The sequence below is a fragment of the Caretta caretta genome, chromosome 5, assembly GCF_965140235.1.
Source record: "Caretta caretta isolate rCarCar2 chromosome 5, rCarCar1.hap1, whole genome shotgun sequence".
NCBI classification, from domain to species: Eukaryota; Metazoa; Chordata; order Testudines; family Cheloniidae; genus Caretta; species Caretta caretta.
In genome coordinates, this window is record NC_134210.1 from 73,017,789 (window position 1) to 73,040,538 (window position 22,750).

Here is a 22,750-nt window from a genome sequence, read left to right on the forward strand (position 1 = left end):
GCTCTTTGCCTTAATTTCTTAGTTAGAGTCAATTTTTTTAGGCAGATTTGCTTTCTGGGAACTGGGCATCAGTGCTGGAGTTGAAAACCCCTGGAAGTGAGGAACGCCTGCATGACATTTCTGTTCCAGGACAGGTAAGGGGTGTGTGTGTGTAAATAAGTTGCACTAAGAATATACCCGACTCTGTATCACTGATTTTTTCTCTGAAAGAAAGCTGACCTGCAATGACCAGACATCTGCTACTGTACAACAGAGAGGTGAGAGTATCAAAAGAATATTTACATGTCAACAAACCGATCCACTACTAGTTAATATACGTTTATCTACCTCAATGTACATATAAATTAAACCAGACAATCAGAATAGCTGTACAAGTCAAATAAATCGTGGGTGAAAATTTCTGGGTGAATCTGAGAAAGAATCTGCACTACTTGGGGGTAAATTTGAGCTATCACTCTGTAGCTTTTAATTAAATATAGGATAAATAAATTTAATTATCACCGCATCAACTTCTAAGCGCAGTTTATTTACAGGGAGATGAAATGCGGGAATAATGCAGAGCAAAAGCAATGATTTTTCAGCCCCAAATGACCTGCCTCTCATATTTACCCATAAGCTTAATTTGTGTCTGAAATGCTGGTATTCCTTAAATTTTTTCTCACGATTGGTATGATATAATCATCATTATATCAGAAGCCCAGGGGTTTTCTTTTTTAGAGGGAGAAGAGGGGAATTGGTTACAAATTAATTAATTATGAACTGCTAAACTAGAACAGCTCAGAATTGCTTTTTGGTCTGTGTTTTTTTCTTATATGAGCATCTGGGCTGTGGAATCGTATCAGTAGCCATAGTGCTCCCAGTTGGACAGCAAAACCACTCATCTGTCCAACTGAATTAAAATTTTACTGATAAAACATAGTTTTGTATAATATCTGTTCTCTCAAAAGTTACAATGTGCCTAGAAGTTGTATTTTTGAAGTCAGATTCCTTTAACATAGAAGATCCAGTAAATGTACTAGTTGTCTGTAAAATGCCAGGCACATCTATAGATATAAATAGATCATAATTGCATTTGTTGCAACTTTTTGCATAAAATATGTATAACCTTTCAAAACTTTAAGAAATACAGTACTACCTATGAAAGACGCCACCTTTATTCGGTAACTTTTCTGTTTTAAGAAATCACAAAAAAGTAACCTCAAACATACTGCTTGATGAATTATTATTCTGCTTGATTATTACAACGTCCCTTTTGTTAAGCAATCCATTTCTGTCAGTCTCTTGAGTGCTCATTTAAGACAGGTTTTAAGGTACCTGTCATGGCTTTATTGCTTCCGTAACTGAGTGGTGCCAACAGGTCTCTTGGCCCTGGTCTACACTAGGACTTTAGGTCGAACTTAGCAGCATTAAATCGATGTAAACTTGCACCCGTCCACACGATGAAGCCCTTTATTTCGACTTAAAGGGCTCTTAAAATCGATTTCCTTACTCCACCCGACAAGTGGATTAATGCTTAAATCGGCCTTGCCGGCTCGAATTTGGGGTACTGTGGACACAATTTGACAGTATTGACCTCCAGGAGCTATCCCAGAGTGCTCCATTGTGACCGCTCTGGACAGCGCTCTCAACTCAGATGCACTGGCCAGGTAGACAGGAAAAGAACTGCGAACTTTTGAATCTCATTTCCTGTTTGGCCAGCGTGGCAAGCTGCAGGTGACCATGCAGAGCTCATCAGCAGAGGTGACCATTATGGAGTCCCAGAATCGCAAAAGAGCTCCAGCATGGACCGAACGGGAGGTACGGGATCTGATCGCTGTTTGGGGAGAGGAATCCGTGCTATCAGAACTCCGTTCCAGTTTTCAAAATGCCAAAACCTTTGTCAAAATCTCCCAGGGCATGAAGGACAGAGGCCGTAACAGGGACCCGAAGCAGTGCCACGTGAAACTTAAGGAGCTGAGGCAAGCCTACCAGAAAACCAGAGAGGCAAACGGCCGCTCCGGGTCAGAGCCCCAAACATGCCGCTTCTTTGATGAGCTGCATGCCATTTTAGGGGGTTCAGCCACCACTACCCCAGCCGTGTTGTTTGACTCCTTCAATGGAGATGGAGGCAATACGGAAGCAGGTTTTGGGGACGAAGAAGATGATGATGATGATGATGAGGTTGTAGATAGCTCACAGCAAGCAAGCGGAGAAACCGGTTTTCCCGACAGCCAGGAACTGTTTCTCACCCTGGACCTGGAGCCAGTACCCCCAGAACCCACCCAAGGCTGTCTCCTGGACCCAGCAGGCGGAGAAGGGACCTCCGGTGAGTGTACCTTTCAAAATACTATACATGGTTTAAAAGCAAGCATGAGAAAGGATTACTTTGCCCTGGCATTCGCGGCTCTCCTGGATGTACTCCCAAAGCCTTTGCAAAAGGTTTCTGGGGAGGGCAGCCTTATTGCGTCCTTCATGGTAGGACGCTTTACCACTCCAGGCATGTAACACGTACTCGGGAATCATTGTACAACAAAGCATTGCAGTGTATATTTGCTGGCATTCAAACAACATCCGTTCTTTATCTCTCTGTGTTATCCTCAGGAGAGTGAGATATAATTCATGGTCACCTGGTTGAAATAGAGTGCTTTTCTTCAGGGGACACTCAGAGGAGCCCATTCCTGCTGGGCTGTTTTCCTGTGGCTAAACAGAAATGTTCCCCGCTGTTAGCCACAGGGAGGGGGGAAGGTTGAAGGGGTAGTCACGCGGTGGGAGGAGGCAAAATGCGACCTTGTAACGAAAGCACATGTGCTATGTATGTAATGTTAACAGCAAGGTTTACCCTGAAAGAGTGTAGCCACTGTTTTATAAAATGTGTCTTTTTAAATACCGCTGTCCCTTTTTTTTTCTCCACCAGCTGCATGTGTTTCAATGATCACAGGATCTTCTCCTTCCCAGAGGCTAGTGAAGATTAGAAAGAAAAAAAAAACGCACTCGCAATGAAATGTTCTCCGAGCTCATGCTGTCCTCCCACACTGACAGAGCACAGACGAATGCGTGGAGGCAAATAATGTCAGAGTGAAGGAAAGCACAAAATGACCGGGAGGAGAGGTGGCGAGCTGAAGAGAGTAAGTGGCGGGCTGAAGACAGGGCTGAAGCTCAAATGTGGCGGCAGTGTGATGAGAGGAGGCAGGATTCAATGCTGAGGCTGCTGCAGGACCAAACCAGTATGCTCCAGTGTATGGTTGAGCTGCAGCAAAGGCAGCTGGAGCACAGACTGCCACTACAGCCCCTGTGTAACCAACCGCCCCCCTCCCCAAGTTCCATAGCCTCCACACCCAGACGCCCAAGAACGCGGTGGGGGGGCCACCGGCCAACCAACCACTCCGCCACAGAGGATTGCCCCAAAAAAAAGAAGGCTGGCATTCAATAAATTTTAAAGTTGTAAACTTTTAAAGTGCTGTGTGGCATTTTCCTTCCTTCCTCCACCACCCCTCCTGGGCTACCTTGGTAGTCATCCCCCTATTTGTGTGATGAATTAATAAAGAATGCATGAATGTGAAGCAACAATGACTTTATTGCCTCTGCAAGCAGTGATCGAAGGGAGGAGGGGCGGGTGATTAGCTTACAGGGAAGTAGAGTGAACCAAGGGGCGGGGGGTTTCATCAAGGAGAAACAAACAGAAATTTCACACCGTAGCCTGGCCAGTCATGAAACTGGTTTTCAAAGCTTCTCTGATGCGTACCGTGCCCTCCTGTGCTCTTCTAACCACCCTGGTGTCTGGCTGCGCATAACCAGCAGCCAGGCGATTTGCCTCAACCTCCCACCCCGCCATAAACGTCTCCCCCTTACTCTCACGGATATTGTGGAGCACACAGCAAGCAGTAATAACAGTGGGAATATTGGTTTCGCTGAGGTCTAAGCGAGTCAGTAAACTGCGCCAGCGCGCCTTTAAACATCCAAATGCACATTCTACCACCATTCTGCACTTGCTCAGCCTGTAGTTGAACAGCTCCTGACTACTGTCCAGGCTGCCTGTGTACGGCTTCATGAGCCATGGCATTAAGGGGTAGGCTGGGTCCCCAAGGATACATTTAGGCATTTCAACATCCCCAACAGTTATTTTCTGGTCTGGGAATAAAGTCCCTTCCTGCAGCTTTTGAAACAGACCAGAGTTCCTGAAGATGCGAGCATCATGTACCTTTCCCGGCCATCCCATGTTGATGTTGGTGAAACGTCCCTTGTGATCCACCAGAGCTTGCAGCACTATCGAAAAGTACCCCTTGCGGTTTATGTACTCGGCGGCTTGGTGCTCCGGTGCCAAGATAGGGATATGGGTTCTGTCTATGGCCCCACCACAGTTAGGGAATCCCATTGCAGCAAAGCCATCCATTATGACCTGCACATTTCCCAGGGTCACTACCCTTGATATCAGCAGATCTTTGATTGCGTGGGCTACTTGCATCACAGCAGCCCCAACAGTAGATTTGCCCACTCCAAATTGATTCCCAACTGACCGGTAGCTGTCTGGCGTTGCAAGCTTCCACAGGGCTATCACCACTCGCTTCTCAACTGTGAGGGCTGCTCTCATCTTGGTATTCATGCGCCTCAGGGCAGGGGAAAGGAAGTCATGAAAGTGCCCTTACGCATGCGAAAGTTTCGCAGCCACTGGGAATCGTCCCAGACCTGCAACACTATGCGGTCCCACCAGTCTGTGCTTGTTTCCCGAGCCCAGAATCGGCGTTCCACAGCATGAACCTGCCCCATTAGCACCATGATAGATGCATTGGCAGGGCCCATGCTTTCAGAGAAATCTGTGTCCATGTCCTGATCACTCACGTGACCGCGCTGACGTCGCCTCCTTGCCCGGTATCGCTTTGCCAGGTTCTGGTGCTGCATATACTGCTGGATAATGCGTGTGGTGTTTAATGTGCTCCTAATTGCCAAAGTGAGCTGAGCGGCCTCCATGCTTGCCTTGGTATGGCGTCCGCACAGAAAAAAAGTGCGGAACGATTGTCTGCCGTTGCTCCGATGGAGGGAGGGGCGACTGACTACACGGCTTACAGGGTTGGCTTCAGGGAGCTAAAATCAACAAAGGGGGTGGCTTTACATCAAGGAGTATTTCAGGCAGGACTTCACGGAGGGTTCCAATAAGAAATGGTGCACCTAAGTTATTGTTCTTATTGGAACAAGGAGGTTAGCCTGGCCTCTGATTGATACATGGCTAGATTTACCTTGCTGCACCTTCTCTGTGAGTGACTGCAGTGTGACCTAGAGGAATAAGTCCCCTAGACGGGGGAGGGGGGGAAGCAAATGAATACAAAACAAATCTGGTCTATTTCTTGTTTTGATCCACTCCATCTATCTTTTACATCTTTGGCTGGCAGCAGACGGTGCAGAAGGACTGCATGCCATCCACATCTCATGGCTGCTCGGCAGAAGATGGTACAGTACGACTGCTAGCAATCCATATCACCTGCCTGCTCACCATAAGATGGTTCAATAGGACTGACTGCAGGACTAAAGAGAATGACCTGGTCAAGTCACTCCAAATTTAGTCCCTGCGCCCATGTCTGCCCAGGCGCTCCCAGCCGACGTGGCCAGGAGCACCTCGGACACGACGAGAACAGCTACCAGTCGTACTGCACCGTCTGCTGCCACAAGTCAATGGGTTGCTGCTACTGTGTAACAATGCCGTACCGCATCTGCCAGCACACAGGAGACATACGGTGACGGTTATCTGAGCGGGCTCCATGCTTGCCGTGGTATGGCGTCTGCACAGGTAACTCAGGAAAAAAGGCACGAAACGATTGTCTGCCCTTGCTTTCACGGAGGGAGGGAGGGAAGGGGGGCCTGACGATATGTACCAGAACCACCCGCGACAATGTTTTAGCCCCATCAGACATTGGGATCTCAACCCAGAATTCCAATGGGCAGCAGAGACTGCGGGAACTGTGGGATAGCTATCCACAGTGCAATGCTCCGGAAGTCGACTCTAGCCTCGGTACTGTGGAAGCACTCCGCCGAGTTAATGCACTTAATGCACTTAGAGCATTTTCTGTGGGGGGACGCACACTCAAATATATAAAACCGATTTCTAAAAAACCGACTTCTATAAATTCGACCTTATTCCGTAGTGTAGACATACCCTTGGAGACACTTGAAATTCTCTCAATACTTCCTACTGAAGATCCATTCTGATGAGTTAGATTGGACACAGATACTGCAGTAGACCCAACAGTAGACTTTCAAAGTTAATTTTACCTATGTTTTGTTACTTTTACTGTGTTAAAAAAAAAAAACATTTAAGCAACAAAACTTACTTTAATATTCACCTGTGTATACAGTTTGACCCTACTGACTTTGAAATCAGTGTTAAAACTCCCATTGATTTTAATGGTGTAGAATTGGACCCAAAACGCATTTTGAGAACCCTGGAAGTACTGCATTGATGAAATGAAAAATGTTATTCTAGTGACTTTTAAAGTGTTCTGCTTTGTCATGTATTCAAATGGAAGGTTCAGTCCACTGTCCTACTCTATCATTTAAATGAAATGGCAGAAACAGGTTTAATAGATTCTATGGCCAGAAGGGGCCATTGTCATCATCTAATCTGACCTCCCGTATTACACAGGACAGAGAACTTCCCCAAAATCATTTCCAGAGCAGATCTTTTAGAAAAAACATCCAATCTTGATTTTAAAATGGTCAGTGATGGAGAACCCACCATGACCCTTTGTAAATTGTCCCAATGGTTAATTACTCTGACCAATATTGTGGTCTAGTCACAGTTGACTGAGCACAGAATGAGGGGGAGGGCACAGTCTGATTTCTGAGTACTAATCACGATTAACACTGCCCCTTCCTTGGCCTGAAGAAAGTCACTTAACCTCCCTAGCTAGCTTCAGCTGCATCCCCATCTGTAAAATGGAGTTAACAATACTTACTGGCAGGGATGTTATAAAGATTCTCTAGTCAATGACGGCATGAGAGAAAAGCGAGATTATCTACAGAAGTCAAGTTGCAACAATCAGTTAGGAATAATAGTTAATTATTATGAAATTTTATTTTTCACTTGCTTTTATGTTGCTATGTAATGGGATGCAGTGATTGGGGTACTGGAAGTATAAGTTTGTAGCTTCACTTTAAATAGGTACATATATATTTTTGCACCTCTTTGTGAAGAAGATAGCTGAAAGGCCTTCTTTTTCACGAGGCCTGAACTATGTGCTCCCTGTACAACCTCCAAACAAACTCCTTAATGTAAAAGTCCCTTCAAAGAAGGCGGATTCCTTTGCTGCAGGTCACCAGGACCCCTGCTGCTCAGTGGCAGCTAAATGAATTTGGAGTTTCTGTAATTTATGCACTCCATATGGACTTTGGATAGAAACTTTCAAGGGATAACAGTGGCTGACACATCACATGGAAATAAATCTTGAGGAAAGGCCTATAAACAGTCTTTGAAGACACCGGTTATTAAAAACAATACACCCTCCTCAAAAAAATCATCATCCATCAAGTTTATTTGTATTAATTAGCACATTTTGATGTCTCGTGTCTTAAGCAATGTTTACAAAGCAATAGGGAGCAGGTTCAAATAACATCACTAGCTCTCCAAGTCCTGACTAAATAAAAAGAGGATATGTGCCCCTGAAGAGGCAGTGAAACTTGTAGCTCATTAGTCAGGACTACTAGCATGCTCCAGGTCATATTATGTTTGTGCCCTGTGAAGTGTTTTTAAGAGCAGCATGACCACTGAACTTCTCTGGAGCACGGGAAAAATCAAAGCAGGATAACTGTATAGAAATCATGAAGTTTCCAACAGGTCTAAAATATAACCAAAACTAAAGCAAAGTGACAGACATAAAGTGAGGCTTAATCTGCATGGAATGGAAAATAATAACATGGGCAGGGAATTTAAATGTTCAGCCTGCTTCTACCATCTCATGGACATACTTAAAAATTTGTGAAAATATATCAACAATGATAAGAAAAATATTAATTCAATTGTCCACTTAGGAAAATGCATTAAATAAACTTCATGTACAGAATTGCTCATCTGGTCAGGTGTTATGGGGGTTTTTTTGTTTGGTTTGGTTTATTTTGGGGAGCGGGGAAGGGAAGGAGAGGATTTTGTATTCTCCTCAATCATAACATACTGGACTAGATGAAGTGATTTTCTGACCCAGGCTGGCAACTCTCATGTTCGTACAGAAATATACTAAATTCTAAGGAAATCAGAATTGGACACCAGCTGAGAAACAGGGTAAGACTTCCTTGATAAGGAAGATGGACTAGAGGGCACTGTGTTCTTCTTGTCTTTAATGTTTCTACCTATATATTTCTTCAGGCATTCCAGTCAATGTAGTCCCGAAGTTTCCTTGCACTTTAACAATCAGCTGAGCGATCTGTCTCCCGTCTTTTCAGGGAAGTGAACCTGTTGCTGCAGTAGGGTCACAAATCTATGTGCCCATGAGTTTTACAAACAGGTTGTTCCGTACTTCTCTCATAAATGCAGCAAAGAGTCCTGTGGCACCTTATAGACTAACAGACGTACTGGAGCATAAGCTTTCGTGGGTGAATACCCACTTCGTCCGATGCATGACCAGATACCATGGTGATGGGCACTTTATTCATTATTAATGATAAAAATCTATTATCTGATGATCTTGCAAAATCCTTTGAGTGAAATTCTGGCCCCAGTAAAGTTAATGGAAATATTCCCATTAACTTAACAGAGCCAGGACATCAGCATTCATTATTTATCCCTGGAGGAGTATTTGAAATTGTACCTACCCAAACTGTTATCACTGCTCGTTGGCCAGGAGGCTATTCTGTACCTTAACAACTTCTTTTTACAAGAGTCATCTGATTTCACAGAAAGTTCCACTTCCTCTTTCCTGATTTCTTGCACAAGCTGCATGCGGCACCGAGTAAAATCCCGAAAGGAAATTTTCCCATTTTCATCTGCTCCCAGTTGGTGCATGATCTCAGCAACAGACTCCTCCATATTCAACTGTCGGCACACCATCAGCAAGTCATTCCTGGGCGGGGGGGGGGGGGGGGGGGAGAGGGAGAAAAAAGCAATTTAGTTCATAAAACAATGCTAACCCTGTCTAATCTGGAAATCCATTTATTCACAGACATTTAAATCTAATACAGCAGCTCTGAATTTTGTGAATCCAATAAAGGAACTGTGAGGTCGGCAGATTTCAATCACAGGAATAATGCCTGAACAAAGTAAAGTTATGAACTCCCATTTTTTCTTGGCAAAGCTGCACACGACAACCCCTTATGAAGTTGTATGTCCAGATTTTAACCATATTTACCAGAAAGATTTGGATTTCTATTCAGTTATGCTGAAGCAAAACGCACCACAGAAAGAGCAGAAAAGGGGGAAAATATTAAAAACAATATTATTAAATGTATAAATCCCCAATTTTAAGTTACTAACATTTCTACTACCAGAGATATACAGAGCCAATGAGAACTGAACCGTGCACTATTACACCAATGCTCCCCCAACTGTGATTTGCAACCCCAAATAGGGTCACGGGTCCAACGAGCCAGATTTGCCCCATGAGACACTGCCATCTGCCCCAAACATATCCAGGCCTGCTCCACAAACACCACGCCAGTAGGCTGCCATTTTAATCTACAAAATGGTGGCATCCACACAGCGTGATCTCACACATACAGTGAGTGTAAAAAAGCAGCTTCTTGGCATGGCATTGGTGAAACAGGTGCAGGCATGTTGGCTGTGGGGAGGTGGCTGTGCAGACACCATTTTGCCATTTGCACATCTGGCTGTGCAAGCATCCAAGTGAAAGACTTGAATCCAGTTCTTTGTGAGCAGCAACCTTATCAACAGAGCCTCCTCTCTGCTTGAGTTGGTAGGAGCCTGTGCTAACCTTTTCTGCGATGGAAATCTGCATTGGCTTGTAAGCACCTTAAGGCAAGACCCATATTTTCTTTTATCCCAACAAGAGTACCCTGTTGGCACTCGATAAAGAATCATTCTAAGTCACTGTCTCTGTGCTGCAAGTTCCTTGCAGACACAGGTGATGACTGAGCATCTCAGTCAGAGAGGAACAGTTTGCATCCTTTTTCCCCAGTGTGGACATGACAAAGTATCCTTGGATGCAAGCCTTTCAGTGCAAGCCTTTCAGTGATGCCATGGCTCTGCCAGTAGCTGAAATTGAACAGCTAAGCAAAATTTTCTGTGATCAATTTGTTGCCGGCACCCAGTGCCGAGAGGCTAAACAACAGCTGGAGTTGGTTCGCTACCCGGTGTGCTACACCCAATAATCACAATGGGGTGGAGAAGCAGAAAAGTTTATTTGCAGCTGCAAAAAGGTACAAGGAGAATAAAATCTCAAATCCTGCACACAAAGCAGGAAGTTACACAGGTTTTATACATCCTTTTTCCCAGCATACTTATCCAATGGCAAGCTGCCCTAAGTATCCATATAGCCAGCCAATCCAGTTCCCAGCTAGTGCACTTGTGCTCTGTATCATTTCTTAAAACATACATAAAGCTGCTTTATTCAGCATTGTTCTTCCATATCTGCCCTGTTTGGCCTTGCTTAGTTTCAGACAGTCTGACTCTGCAACATATTGTTGCAGATCCTCAGCATAACTGCTGTGTGTGCCTCCAGGCGGGGGGGCCAAGGATACTTAGGCCTAGTACGCAGAGCTGCTGCGAGTGCCTCCAGGTGGAGGGGGGGCCAAGGACACCTGGGCCTAGTGCGAGGGGGCTTCATCGACACTCGTAGTCTTCCATCCCCTCAAGTTACCTAGTGGCCATGCCCCAGTGTCCCCAACAAATTCTTCAAGGAATACATGCCCAAACGTTCTCTCCCAGAGTTCTGGTTCACTGTCAAGAATGAACACCCTGAACTCTGAACACTTGACTTGAAACTGATAGTGCCATTTGCAAGCACACATTTGTGTGAAGCTGGATTCAGTACACTTGTGTCCATCAAGTCTTGATACTGATCTACTGATTAGATGTGCAATTTCTATCAAGCCCATATGTCACATTAGACAGCACTAAATAAAGTACCGGTACTTAATGTGTGGATTCTTTGGTTGCTGTGTTGCTGTCTGGGGTCACAAGAAAGAAGTAAGTTTCAAAATGGCATCATGAAAGCAAAAAGTTTGGAAACCACGCATTACAGTATCCTGTTAGATAGTTCTCACAGGTAAGTATCAGGAATAGATAATATTTAAACTAATCTCTCAGAAGATGGATGAGTGCTCCAGTTTCCATTTCACTCAGGAGAGGTAAAGCAGTAAGTTAAAAACCCAAGGAGGGAGAGAAAAAAGAAAGGAGAAATATTATTTTGAATAGTCGGTTTCAAGCCTGTTCTCAGACTTTCTGATTACTTTTTTAATAGTTGTTCCAATTGTTCAATGAAAGTGACAAAAGGGAAGGAAAACTCTTAATTCAGATCCACACATTCCTCCAAATCTCAAAAAGCAACAAGAAAGTTGCAACAAAATCAATTCTAAGGGTAGGTATAACTGTGCATACCTTTTTGTATGAAATGTAATTAAGATTGATGCATGTAACTCAAACTAAACACACTGCCAAAAATAACCATTCAAGGACACTGGTGTTATGCTATACAAAGCACATGGGATCTTTTATAAGAGAGAAGGCAAATACGCCCATATTTATTGAAAATACAACAGTTAGCATAGGCTTTTCAGTCACACAACACATACACACACACAAAAGTCCTGCAGATGGTCTTTATAGTTACCAGTCTGTTGTAGCTCAAGTCAATCTAATGGCCAGTTAGATTGAGCACGAGTGAGGAGCTAGGCTCTGCCGGTTGCAATCTGATGCTCCGAGGCTTTGCAGGACTGAACCCAGAGTTCCATGGCAAAACACCCCATTTTTATACTTGTAAATTCCCATTTGAGTCCATGCATTTTGCAATGTCATCCTGTAATCATTAGTCCTTAACTGGTGTTAATCTTGGGATTTTCTGCTGTTATCATTTGATGGTTATTGTCGGGCTTCCCATCGTTATCTCCTATTTGTTGTCTCGCTTTCGGGGGTGCCTGCCTCACCTCTGAGGTCGTCAATGCTGCTAACATGTTTAGCCTCTGATACAATGGATATTTTCTGATTGTCTCCTGGTGTTTCCAAGTCTCTCACTTTTTCTTGACCATCTGGACATTTGTGATGGCTTTTACACCTTATCTTTTCCTGATGCATGCATTTCTTATTTACACAAACAATCTCCCACAGAAACCTTCAAAGGTATACAGAATACATTATAAATTAAGTCTTGCTAAATCTTACAACTAAAACAATTTACATTGGGGCTTCAGGCCCTCAACATTTCTTTAATCTATTTATTATAGACACAATACAAAATCCTGTCTTTTACTAACTAAACTTTATAACAGGTCCTAATTATAATGCATATGGGAAACAGGATCCCAGTCTCAGATAGTCATTCCTTTCTATTATTCAAAAAGGGTGGATGGCAGAATGAAATTAAAGTTTACATCAATTCTTATAGTACAATTATAAAATTTAGCCCTTACACTGACACTGATGCCACCCTTTGTTTTGTCTGAGGGAGGGAAGAGCCATTGTAGTGTCCCTTGGATTATGATTGTGCGATGAGGGAGAAACCTTCCACAGATGCTTACATGTCTTCCATCTTCCATCCAAAAGAAGATCCTTCTTTTGTGTTTTCTCCAGAAGGAGACAGAGCACAATTTGTAAAAGAATAATATATGGTAGCAGTTGAAAGGACAGGGAGGATAAGGCACAATGGAAAAAAAATGCCTCAACACTAACCAGATAAAAACAACACTGTATGGATTAAAAACTGGTTCCTAAAAAAGGAATAGCCATTAACAATGAGACTCCTGAGGAACAGTAGGAAGGAATGTACCTCCAGGAACTCACGGTTCAAATATCCGATATTCCCATTAATGATCTAGGCTCTGGTTCAGTGAAATACTTAAAATAAATGCTTTGCTGACTCAGGGCCTTAGAACAGTGCTGAAAAAATTCACTCGCTTAGTTACCACTCGTGAATGAGAAACTCTCCCTAACCAGCAAAGGACCTATACCATCAATTTCTAGTTTTTGTGAAAAAAAATTAAGTTTCTTGCTCATATAGTGCAAATATAAGACTCTGAATTTAATTTAATACTACTTAGGAAACCAATAATATTCTGAATATTGTGCAGGAAGTTTGTATGTGTGGAATAAGTACCTGAAATTCTTATATAATAAATTTACAACATGTGTTACACTACAGCCATTTGACATTACAGTCAATGTCCATCTGTTCTATACAAAAAAAGGTATAGATTGCCTGGAGATTTATAAATTTGTAATTCCAGAACAGCTGCCCCACCAGGCCTCCTGGCACAGGCTTTTATGGTGGAACTAAAATATAAAAACAATAAAAAAACCACATTCTTGATGACAGTGTATTTTAGCCAAAAAAATTCCCCACTTAGCTTAAAAATGAGTTTATTATGGAAGATGTAAATCGCATGATGTATGCTGACTATAAATGACTGCAAAAAGAACAGGAGTACTTGTGGACCGTAGAGTCTAACAAATTTATTACAGGTTTCAGAGCAACAGCCGTGTTAGTCTGTTTCGCAAATAGAAAAGGAGTACTTGTGGCACCTTAGAGACTAACCAATTTATTTGAGCATAAGCTTTCGTGAGCTCCAGCTCACTTCATCGGATGCATACTGTGGAAAATACAGAAGATGTTTGTTTTTATACACACAAATCATGAATAAATGGGTGTTTATCACTACAAAAGGTTTTCTCTCCCCCCACCCCATTCTCCTGCTGGTAATAGCTTATGTAAAGTGATCACTCTCCTTACAATGACAGGTTTCAGAGTAACAGCCATGTTAGTCTGTATTCACAAAAAGAAAAGGAGTACTTGTGGCACCTTAGAGACTAACCAATTTATTTGAGCATAAGCTTTCGTGAGCTACTCATGAAGTGAGCTGTAGCTCACAAAAGCTTATGCTCAAATAAATTGGTTAGTCTCTAAGATGCCACAAGTACTCCTTTTCTTTCTCCTTACAATGTGTATGATAATCAAGGTGGGCCATTTCCAGCACAAATCCAGGGTTTAACAAAAACGTTGGGGGGGAGAGGGGTTAGGAAAACAAGGGGAAATAGTTGTCTCACTGCTGATGCTTTATGAGGGAAGGACGGACTACAGTTGAAAGGAAAATGATTCACCTTTACGGTCACCAGAGTGCACACTTGGTTACCTTGCATAATGACTTAGCCACTCCCAGTCTCTATTCAAGCCTAAGTTAATTGTATCCAATTTGCAAAAGAATTCTGCCTTCTGCCCCTCCACCCCCAAGAACATGATACAGTTCTGTGGTGACCTAGATTCCTATTTTTGACGTCTCCGACTCAAGGAATATTTCCAACACACCTCTGAACAACATACTAATCCACAGAGACCTCCCTACCAACATTACAAAAAGAAGGATTCTAGGTGGACTCCTCCTGAAGGTCGAGACAGCAGACTGGACTTCTACATAGAGTGCTTCCGCCGACGTGCACGGGCTGAAATTGTGGAAAAGCAGTATCACTTGCCCCACAACCTCAGCCGTGCAGAACACAATGCCATCCACAGCCTCAGAAACAACTCTGACATCACCATCAAAAAGGATGACAAAGGAGGTGCTGTTGTCATCATGAATAGGTCGGAATATGAACAAGAGGCTACTCGGCAGCTCTCCAACACCACTTTCTACAAGCCATTACCCTCTGATCCCACTGAGAGTTACCAAAAGAAACTACAGCATCCTGAAAAAGCACAAGATCAAATCCACACAGACACACCCCTGGAACCCCATCCTGGGATATTCTATCTACTACCCAAGATCCATAAACCTGGAAATCCTGGGCGCCCCATCATCTCAGGCATTGGCACCCTGACAGCAGGATTGTCTGGCTATGTAGAATCCCTCCTCAGGCCCTACGCTACCAGCACTCCCAGCTACCTTCGAGACACCACTGACTTCCTGAGGAAACTACAATCCATCGGTGATCTTCCTGATAACACCATCCTGGCCAATATGGATGTAGAAGCCCTCTACACCAACATTCCACACGAAGATGGACTACAAGCCGTCAAGAACACTATCCCCGATAATGTCACGGCTAACCTGGTGGCTGAACTTTGTGACTTTGTCCTTACCCATAACTATTTCACATTTGGGGACAATGTATACCTTCAGATCAGCGGCACTGCTATGGGTACCCACATGGCCCCACAGTATGCCAACATTTTTATGGCTGACTTAGAACAACGCTTCCTCAGCTCTCGTCCCCTAACGCCCCTACTCTACTTGCGCTATATTGATGACATCTTCATCATCTGGACCCACGGAAAATAAGCCCTTGAGGAATTCCACCATGATTTCAACAATTTCCATCCCACCATCAACCTCAGCCTGGTCCAGTCCACACAAGAGATCCACTTCTTGGACACTACAGTGCTAATAAACAATGGTCACATAAACACCACCCTATACCGGAAACCTACTGACCGCTATTCCTACCTACATGCCTCCTGCTTTCACCCTGACCACACCACACGATCCATCGTCTACAGCCAAGCTCTGCAATACAACCGCATTTGCTCCAACCCCTCAGACAGAGACAAACACCTACAAGATCTCTATCAAGCATTCTTACAACTACAATACCCACCTGCGGAAGTGAAGAAACAGATTGATAGAGCCAGAAGAGTTCCCAGAAGTCACCTACTACAGGACAGAGCTAACAAAGAAAATAACAGAACGCCACTAGCCGTCACCTTCAGCCCCCAACTAAAACCCCTCCAACGCATTATTAAGGATCTACAACCTATCCTGAAGGATGACCCAACACTCTCACAAATCTTGGGAGACAGGCCAGTCCTTGCCTACAGACAGCCCCCCAACCTGAAGCAAATACTCACCAACAACCACAAACCACACAACAGAACCACTAACCCAGGAACCTATCCTTGCAACAAAGCCCGTTGCCAACTGTGCCCACATATCTATTCAGGGGACACCATCACAGGGCCTAATAACATCAGCCACACTATCAGAGGCTCGTTCACCTGCACATCCACCAATGTGATATATGCCATCATGTGCCAGCAATGCCCCCCTGCCATGTACGTTGGTCAAACTGGACAGTCTCTACGTAAAAGAATAAATGGACACAAATCAGATGTCAAAAATTATAACATTCATAAACCAGTCAGAGAACACTTCAATCTCTCTGGTCACGTGATTACAGACATGAAAGTTGCGATATTACAACAGAAAAACTTCAAATCTAGATTCCAGCGAGAGACTGCTGAATTGGAATTCATTTGCAAATTGGATACAATTAACTTAGGCTTGAATAGAGACTGGGAGTGGCTAAGTCATTATGCAAGGTAACCTATTTCCCCTTGTTTTCCTACCGCCCCCTCCCAGACGTTCTTGTTAAACCCTGGATTTGTGCTGGAAATGGCCCATCTTGATTATCATACACATTGTAAGGAGAGTGATCACTTTACATAAGCTATTACCAGCAGGAGAGTGGGGTGGGGGAAGAGAAAACTTTTTGTAGTGATAAACACCCATTTCTTCATGATTTGTGTGTATAAAAACAAACATCTTCTGTATTTTCCACAGTATGCATCCGATGAAAGTGAGCTGTAGCTCACGAAAGCTTATGCTCAAATAAATTGGTTAGTCTCTAAGGTGCCACAAGTACTCCTTTTCTTTTAACAAATTTATTAGAGCATAAACTTTCATGGGCTACAGCCCACTTCATCGGATGCATAGAATGGAACATATGCATGGAACATATCTAGTTTGCTTGAATTAATATGCAAACTAGACACCATTAACTTGGGTTTGAATAGAGACTGGGAGTGGCTGGGTCATTACAATATATTGAATCTATTTCCTTAAGTTAAGTATCCTCACACCTTCTTGTCAACTGTCTAAATGGGCCATCTTGATTATCACTACAAAAGTTTTTTTCTCCTGCTGATAATAGCTCATCTTAACTAATCAGCCTCTCACAGTTTGTATGGTAACTTCCAACTTACCTGTATGTCTATATATATATATATATGATATATGGATATATCTCTTCTTACTATATGTTCCATTCTATACATCCGATGAAGTGGGCTGTAGCCCACGAAAGCTTATGCTCTAATAAATTTGTTAGTCTCTAAGGTGCCACAAGTACTCCTGTTCTTTTTGCGGATACAGACTAACACGGCTGCTACTCTGAAACCTGTAAATGACTGATAATTCAGGATACAGTTTTAGGCATATTTTTATTTTTTCTATTATAGAAAACAAAAACTGACATCAATAGTAATTGATATAAAGATAGCACTTTAATATTACATAGTGTAACATGGTAGCCCTTCCTCGAGCACCCTTCTGTGGCAGACCATGGCACAACATGTATGCCTGCCCCGTTTCCCCTTCTTTTGCCAGTAGAAAGGAATAAAGTCTCCCAGTGTCCACTTCAAAGTGCCATCTTTGGACATAATTTATTCACGTACACATGACAATCCACAGAACCCTCAAGATAAAACAGCTCTCTCCAAAACCCCAAAGTAGCACAGGTTCATGGCAGTTTCCCATGCTGCTCACTCCCAAAACATCATTTCCAGCTCACCCTCCTACGAGTCCATCTCCAGTCTATTTCCAGTCTTTTTGCCCTTGTTCTAGGGCTCCACTCTCCAGGCCACTCCCCACCTGAGAGTTCCCAGAGTCACTCATCTCCCACTCACACTTTTCCAGTAGTCCCAAATCAGGTCTCCTGTGACAGAGCTCCCCGCAGTGTTCCATTCAGCTACCTCCACTCCACCACCCCAAGGACCAGCCCCCTTGTTCTGGGCTCAGGTTCCTGCAGACCTCCGCTCAGGTCTGCTGCAAGGGGGCTTGCCACAGTGTTCCACACACCCAGGCCTCTCTGCCCGTGAGTCCTACCCCTGCTCCTGGGACCCAGCATCAACCCTCTTGTTTTGGGCTTAGCTTCCCAAACCAGGCTGGTTCTTCACCTTGTTCCTGTGGCCTCTGCAAGAGCTCTCCTGTAACTCGACAGGGTTCCGGAGCTCCAGCCAGTCCTCACCATCAACTTTCCTCTTTTGTTCTTCCTAATGGCTCTCTGTTACAGTTCTTCTCTGCTGCTCCTGTTTCTCCTTGGGTCTCTCCTTCCCTCCTCAGGCAGCTCTCACCTGCCCCTTTCTTGACTGACTCTCCACTGTCTCAGTATCTCCCATTTTTATGCCCCGGCGGCCCTCTTGCAAGCCCAAATGGGAGGCAGCTGATAAGCCACAGATGCACTGGATCCCAGTCTTTCTTAAAAGGAGACTGTCATCCAATCACACACAGAATCTAGTGGTTAGGGTGGTAGCTTAGCACTGGACAGACCCAGGTTTAAGCCCTTACACCACCACAAGTTTCCTCTGTGACTTTGGGCAAGTCATTTACGCTCTATATGGCTCAGTTCCCCATCTGTGAAATGTGGATAATACTATTTCCCTACCTCACATTGGGATGGGGCGGGATTTGTGGATAAATACATTAAATACTGTGGGGTTCTTAGATACTACTGAATTGGGCCATATGAGTGCCTAAAATAAATAAGACAGAATTCCTACTCATGTACTTAAAGTTAAACATGTGCATATGTGTTTTCTGGATCAGGGCTTAAGACAGAAATAACACCACAAAATGATAAACCGGGGGAGGAAGGGCCCCTACAGGAAAACAAGGATTAAAAGACTAAGCAATCATGAGCAATTGTTATATATGCTCTTTTTGATTTCCCTCCTTGCTCTCTAAATAAAGAGATTAGATAATACCTATAATTTTAATACACTGCAATCTAGAGACTCTGTCCCAAATGAAGTCGGAAATATGAGGGAGGTCAGTGAGAAAGGTTAATATGAATTATAAGAAACTGTTTTTTATGCTGTGATAATCAGACACTAATTAATTAGCCAAAGACATCGAATGCTAGTGAAATTATCGATCCAGTTCACACCTGAGTATGTCAACCATTCTGGAATGACATTAGCTTTATCCGTTTCCCTCTATTCTCCTATTATCAGAATAATACTTTTTTTTCCCTTTTTTAAAAAAATACAGCAAAATATTTTCCAAGGAATCTGTTTAAAAGCTACATACACATCATCTAGAAGATGTATGAGAATTTGTGCATGTAAATACCTGCACATCGAGATTAACATCTAACCGGAATACATACTTCCCTTCCATTATATTCCTGATTAATTCCCACTCAAAAATACCCTGAGGCACAAAATTAAAAATTGCAGTTTCCACAGCTACCAATTGTGACATCAAAGGCTTATGACTTCAGGTCTGGAATAAGCAGCAAGATCATCTTAACTAAAGAAAAAAGAATCCTGTATTCATCAAATATCCTTAGTAATACAATTAATAGAAGTAATAAAAATATGAACTAGCTGAATTATTATGATTTATAGTCAGAAATTACTCAGATTTTTCCATGCTCTCTCAGGCTTGAATACAGCAAATAAATACATAAAGCAAATGCTTACTTTATGAACAGTAGTTGTCCCATGACTTCAAGAGATCTCACATTCTTGAAGTTAATAATGTGTTTAAAGTTCTTTGCTGGATTGGAGCCTAAGATATGCAAATACTGGACTGAAAATGTGATTAGGTCTTTAACAAAAGTTCTCTTTAAGAGCTAGGTATTATCATCATCATTTTTCCTCTCTTGAGCATAATCCAAAACTCACTGAAGTCAATGGAAGTTTTTGACTTCAATAAGATTTGGATCAGGCCTTTATGGTGATGAAACACACTGGGATCAACTGGCAACAACAATATCACATGCTATAATTAGGACCCTATCAAAGTCACAGTCCATTTTGGTTAATTTCACGGTCATAGGATTCTAAAAATCATAAATGTCATGATTTCAGATATTTAAATCTGAAATTTCAGTGTTGTAATTGTAGGGGTCCTGACCCAAAATGGAGTTGTAGGGGAGGTCACAAGATTATTGTAGGGAGGTTGCAGTATTGCCACCTTTACTTCTGTGCAACTGCTGCTGACGGCGGTGCTTCCTTCAGAGCTGCGGTCCCAGTCAGCAGCCGCCATTCTCCAGCTGCCCAGCTCTGAAGGCAACTGTGCCACCAGCAGAAGCAGAGAAGTAAGGATGGCATAAATGGTACTGCCACCCTTAGTTCTGTGCTGCTGCCTTCAGAGCTGGGCCCTTGGCCAGCAGCCACCACTCTCCAGCTATCAAGCTCTGAAGGCAGCAGGGCATAAGTAAGGGTGGCTTGGTACGGCATTGCCACCCTTACTTCAGTACTGCTGCTGGTGGGGTGCTGCCTTGAGAGCTGGGTGTCTGGCCAGCAGCCACAGCTCTCTGGCCACCCAGCTCTGAAGGCAGCACAGAAGTAAGCGTGACAATACTGCGACCCCCCTACAATAACCTTGTGACGCCCCTGCAACTCCCTTTTGGGTCGGGACCCCCAGTTTGAGAAACGTTGGTCTCCCCCATGAAATTGTGCAATCTGTATAGTACAGGGTAAAATTACACAAAAGACCAGATTTCATGGGGGAGACCAGATTTCACAGTCTGTGATGCATTTTTCACGGCTGTGAATTTGGTACGGCCCTACATATGATCATCCCCTCCATGCATATCTAATTTCATCTATACATGGGCTAAGATTTCAAAGAGGTACAACAGTGTGGGGAGCCTAAACCCCTGCGGGCTCTGAAAATCCCAGCTGTAACACAACCATAGAAAAATATGTGTCAACAAGTTACATACAAACTATTTAGAGTAGATGTATTGGTGTGCTATCATGCCAATTCTGTTACAATACTCAAGTCAGTAAAAAGAAAAGGAGGACTTGTGGCACCTTAGAAACTAGCAAATTTATTTGAGCATAAGCTTTCATGAATGCATCCAATGAAGTGAGCTGTAGCTCACGAAAGCTTATGCTCAAATAAATTTGTTAGTCTCTAAGGCGCCACAAGTCCTCCTTTTCTTTTTGCGGATACAGACTCACACGGCTGCTACTCTGAAACTACTCAAGTCAGTAAGTATTTTAATCACTGGTTAGATACTATGGTGATAGGCATAGAGAAAAATCTAAGACAAATATCTAGTCAGAACAAACTTAGGTCTTGTCTACACTTACAGTGCTGCAGCTGTGCTGACGTAGCACGTAGTAAAGACTCTACCTACGCCGATGGGACAGCTTCTTCCATCAGCATAGGTACTCCACCTCCCCAACGGGCAGTAGCTATGTTGACGGGAGAAGCCGTCCCATTGACATAGTGTTGTCTCGCCAGCAGTACAGCTGGTGTGACCGTTTTGCTCAAGGATGTGGACTGAGTGAATCTTAAAAGAAAGGGAGCCAGAAAAATTTTGGATTCATTTTCATATTCCTATGTATCACAAAAAATACTGCTTTACACTTCAAGGGCCTGGTTCTCCTCTCACTACCAGTAATCTGGTTTTACACACAGTTAATTCCTCTGGCTTCACTGAAGATACTCCTGATTCATACTAGTGTGAGATCACAATCAGGCCCATCATCTTTACTCTTTTTAAAATATTCTTTCAAAATCTTTAGCTTTTTAAGGCAATATGGACACCAAATTCAAGGCACAACAAACAGGGGACCATAACTATTTACAAATACAAAAGAAATAAAGGCCACATGAATCATTCTTAGCATTCCAAGCAGCTTTGATGTCAATGACCAAGATTTGGCTGTATGGGAATATCAGCCTTGCTAAATTATACCCTGAGGGGATAAAAGACGTTTGCCTGATCTTGTTAAAAAAAACCCCATATTCTTATTATGTCCAGTAACAAACCACTCAGCCATTTTTTCCCTTCAAGACCAGGAGAGGTATTTTCTACATAAAAATGTTGCTGTATCATAACAATTATATCTTCACACTATAACACATTCATTTTAGAATTTTGTTTATTAAAGAGTTCAAAGTTTAGAGAGAGGAAAAAAACCTCTGCCTAAACAGACCCTTTTAAATTCATGCCCCATCACTGCTTAAATGTACCAAATAGTATGTTTTAATGATACCGTGGCAATCAGAGACAAGATACCTAAACACAAGTCTTGTGGACAATTGATAAGAGAGTTAAAGAAACTAGCTTGAGCCCCTGCTGACACACAGGAAATGGTGAACAGTCCTTTTAACAGGATTATATCAGTATGCAGGATGTTATTCTGGCAACGTTTTTTCATGATTTGGCTGTTCCTATTTGGCCTCCCTACTTAGAACAGCAATACTAAGAAAAGGATTAAGCTTTTCAACTTTCCAAATCTTAGCCATTCAGCTTAGCAAGTGTAGGATTTATGTAAACACGAACAATTATAAAATGGTTTTAATTTTAATAATTAATACTTGGTATATAGAGGGAATTTGAACCATTGAGATTCCTCTGCTCTTCACTGAGAAAAAGTAAATATAAAAATGTATGTAAGTGTACCGACTGCATGGTACAACACTATTGTACAACAGAGTGGGTAAATCATAGTTCATTTTAGAAATTATGACTGGGGAAATTGCATACATTTATTAATGCTTGTATTCATTAATGGGATTACCAAAGCTTCAATTTATTCATTCTGACAAATTTTGGTAGAGTGAGACACAAACAGCATTTATCAACTACAGAAAACTTTCTTCCCTGCAA

General features: G+C 42.9%; 1 protein-coding gene across 2 annotated transcripts in view; it reads right to left on the reverse strand.

Moving 5' to 3' along the window:
- MCC (MCC regulator of Wnt signaling pathway) overlaps positions 1-22,750 on the reverse strand; it is a 356,867-nt gene that overhangs the window by 299,250 nt on the left and 34,867 nt on the right. For both annotated transcript variants that reach the window (XM_048849771.2, XM_048849772.2), the window contains exon 2: positions 8,773-9,020. In XM_048849771.2, coding sequence (XP_048705728.1) covers positions 8,773-9,020 — 248 coding nt within the window. The remainder of the gene's footprint in view (positions 1-8,772; positions 9,021-22,750) is intronic.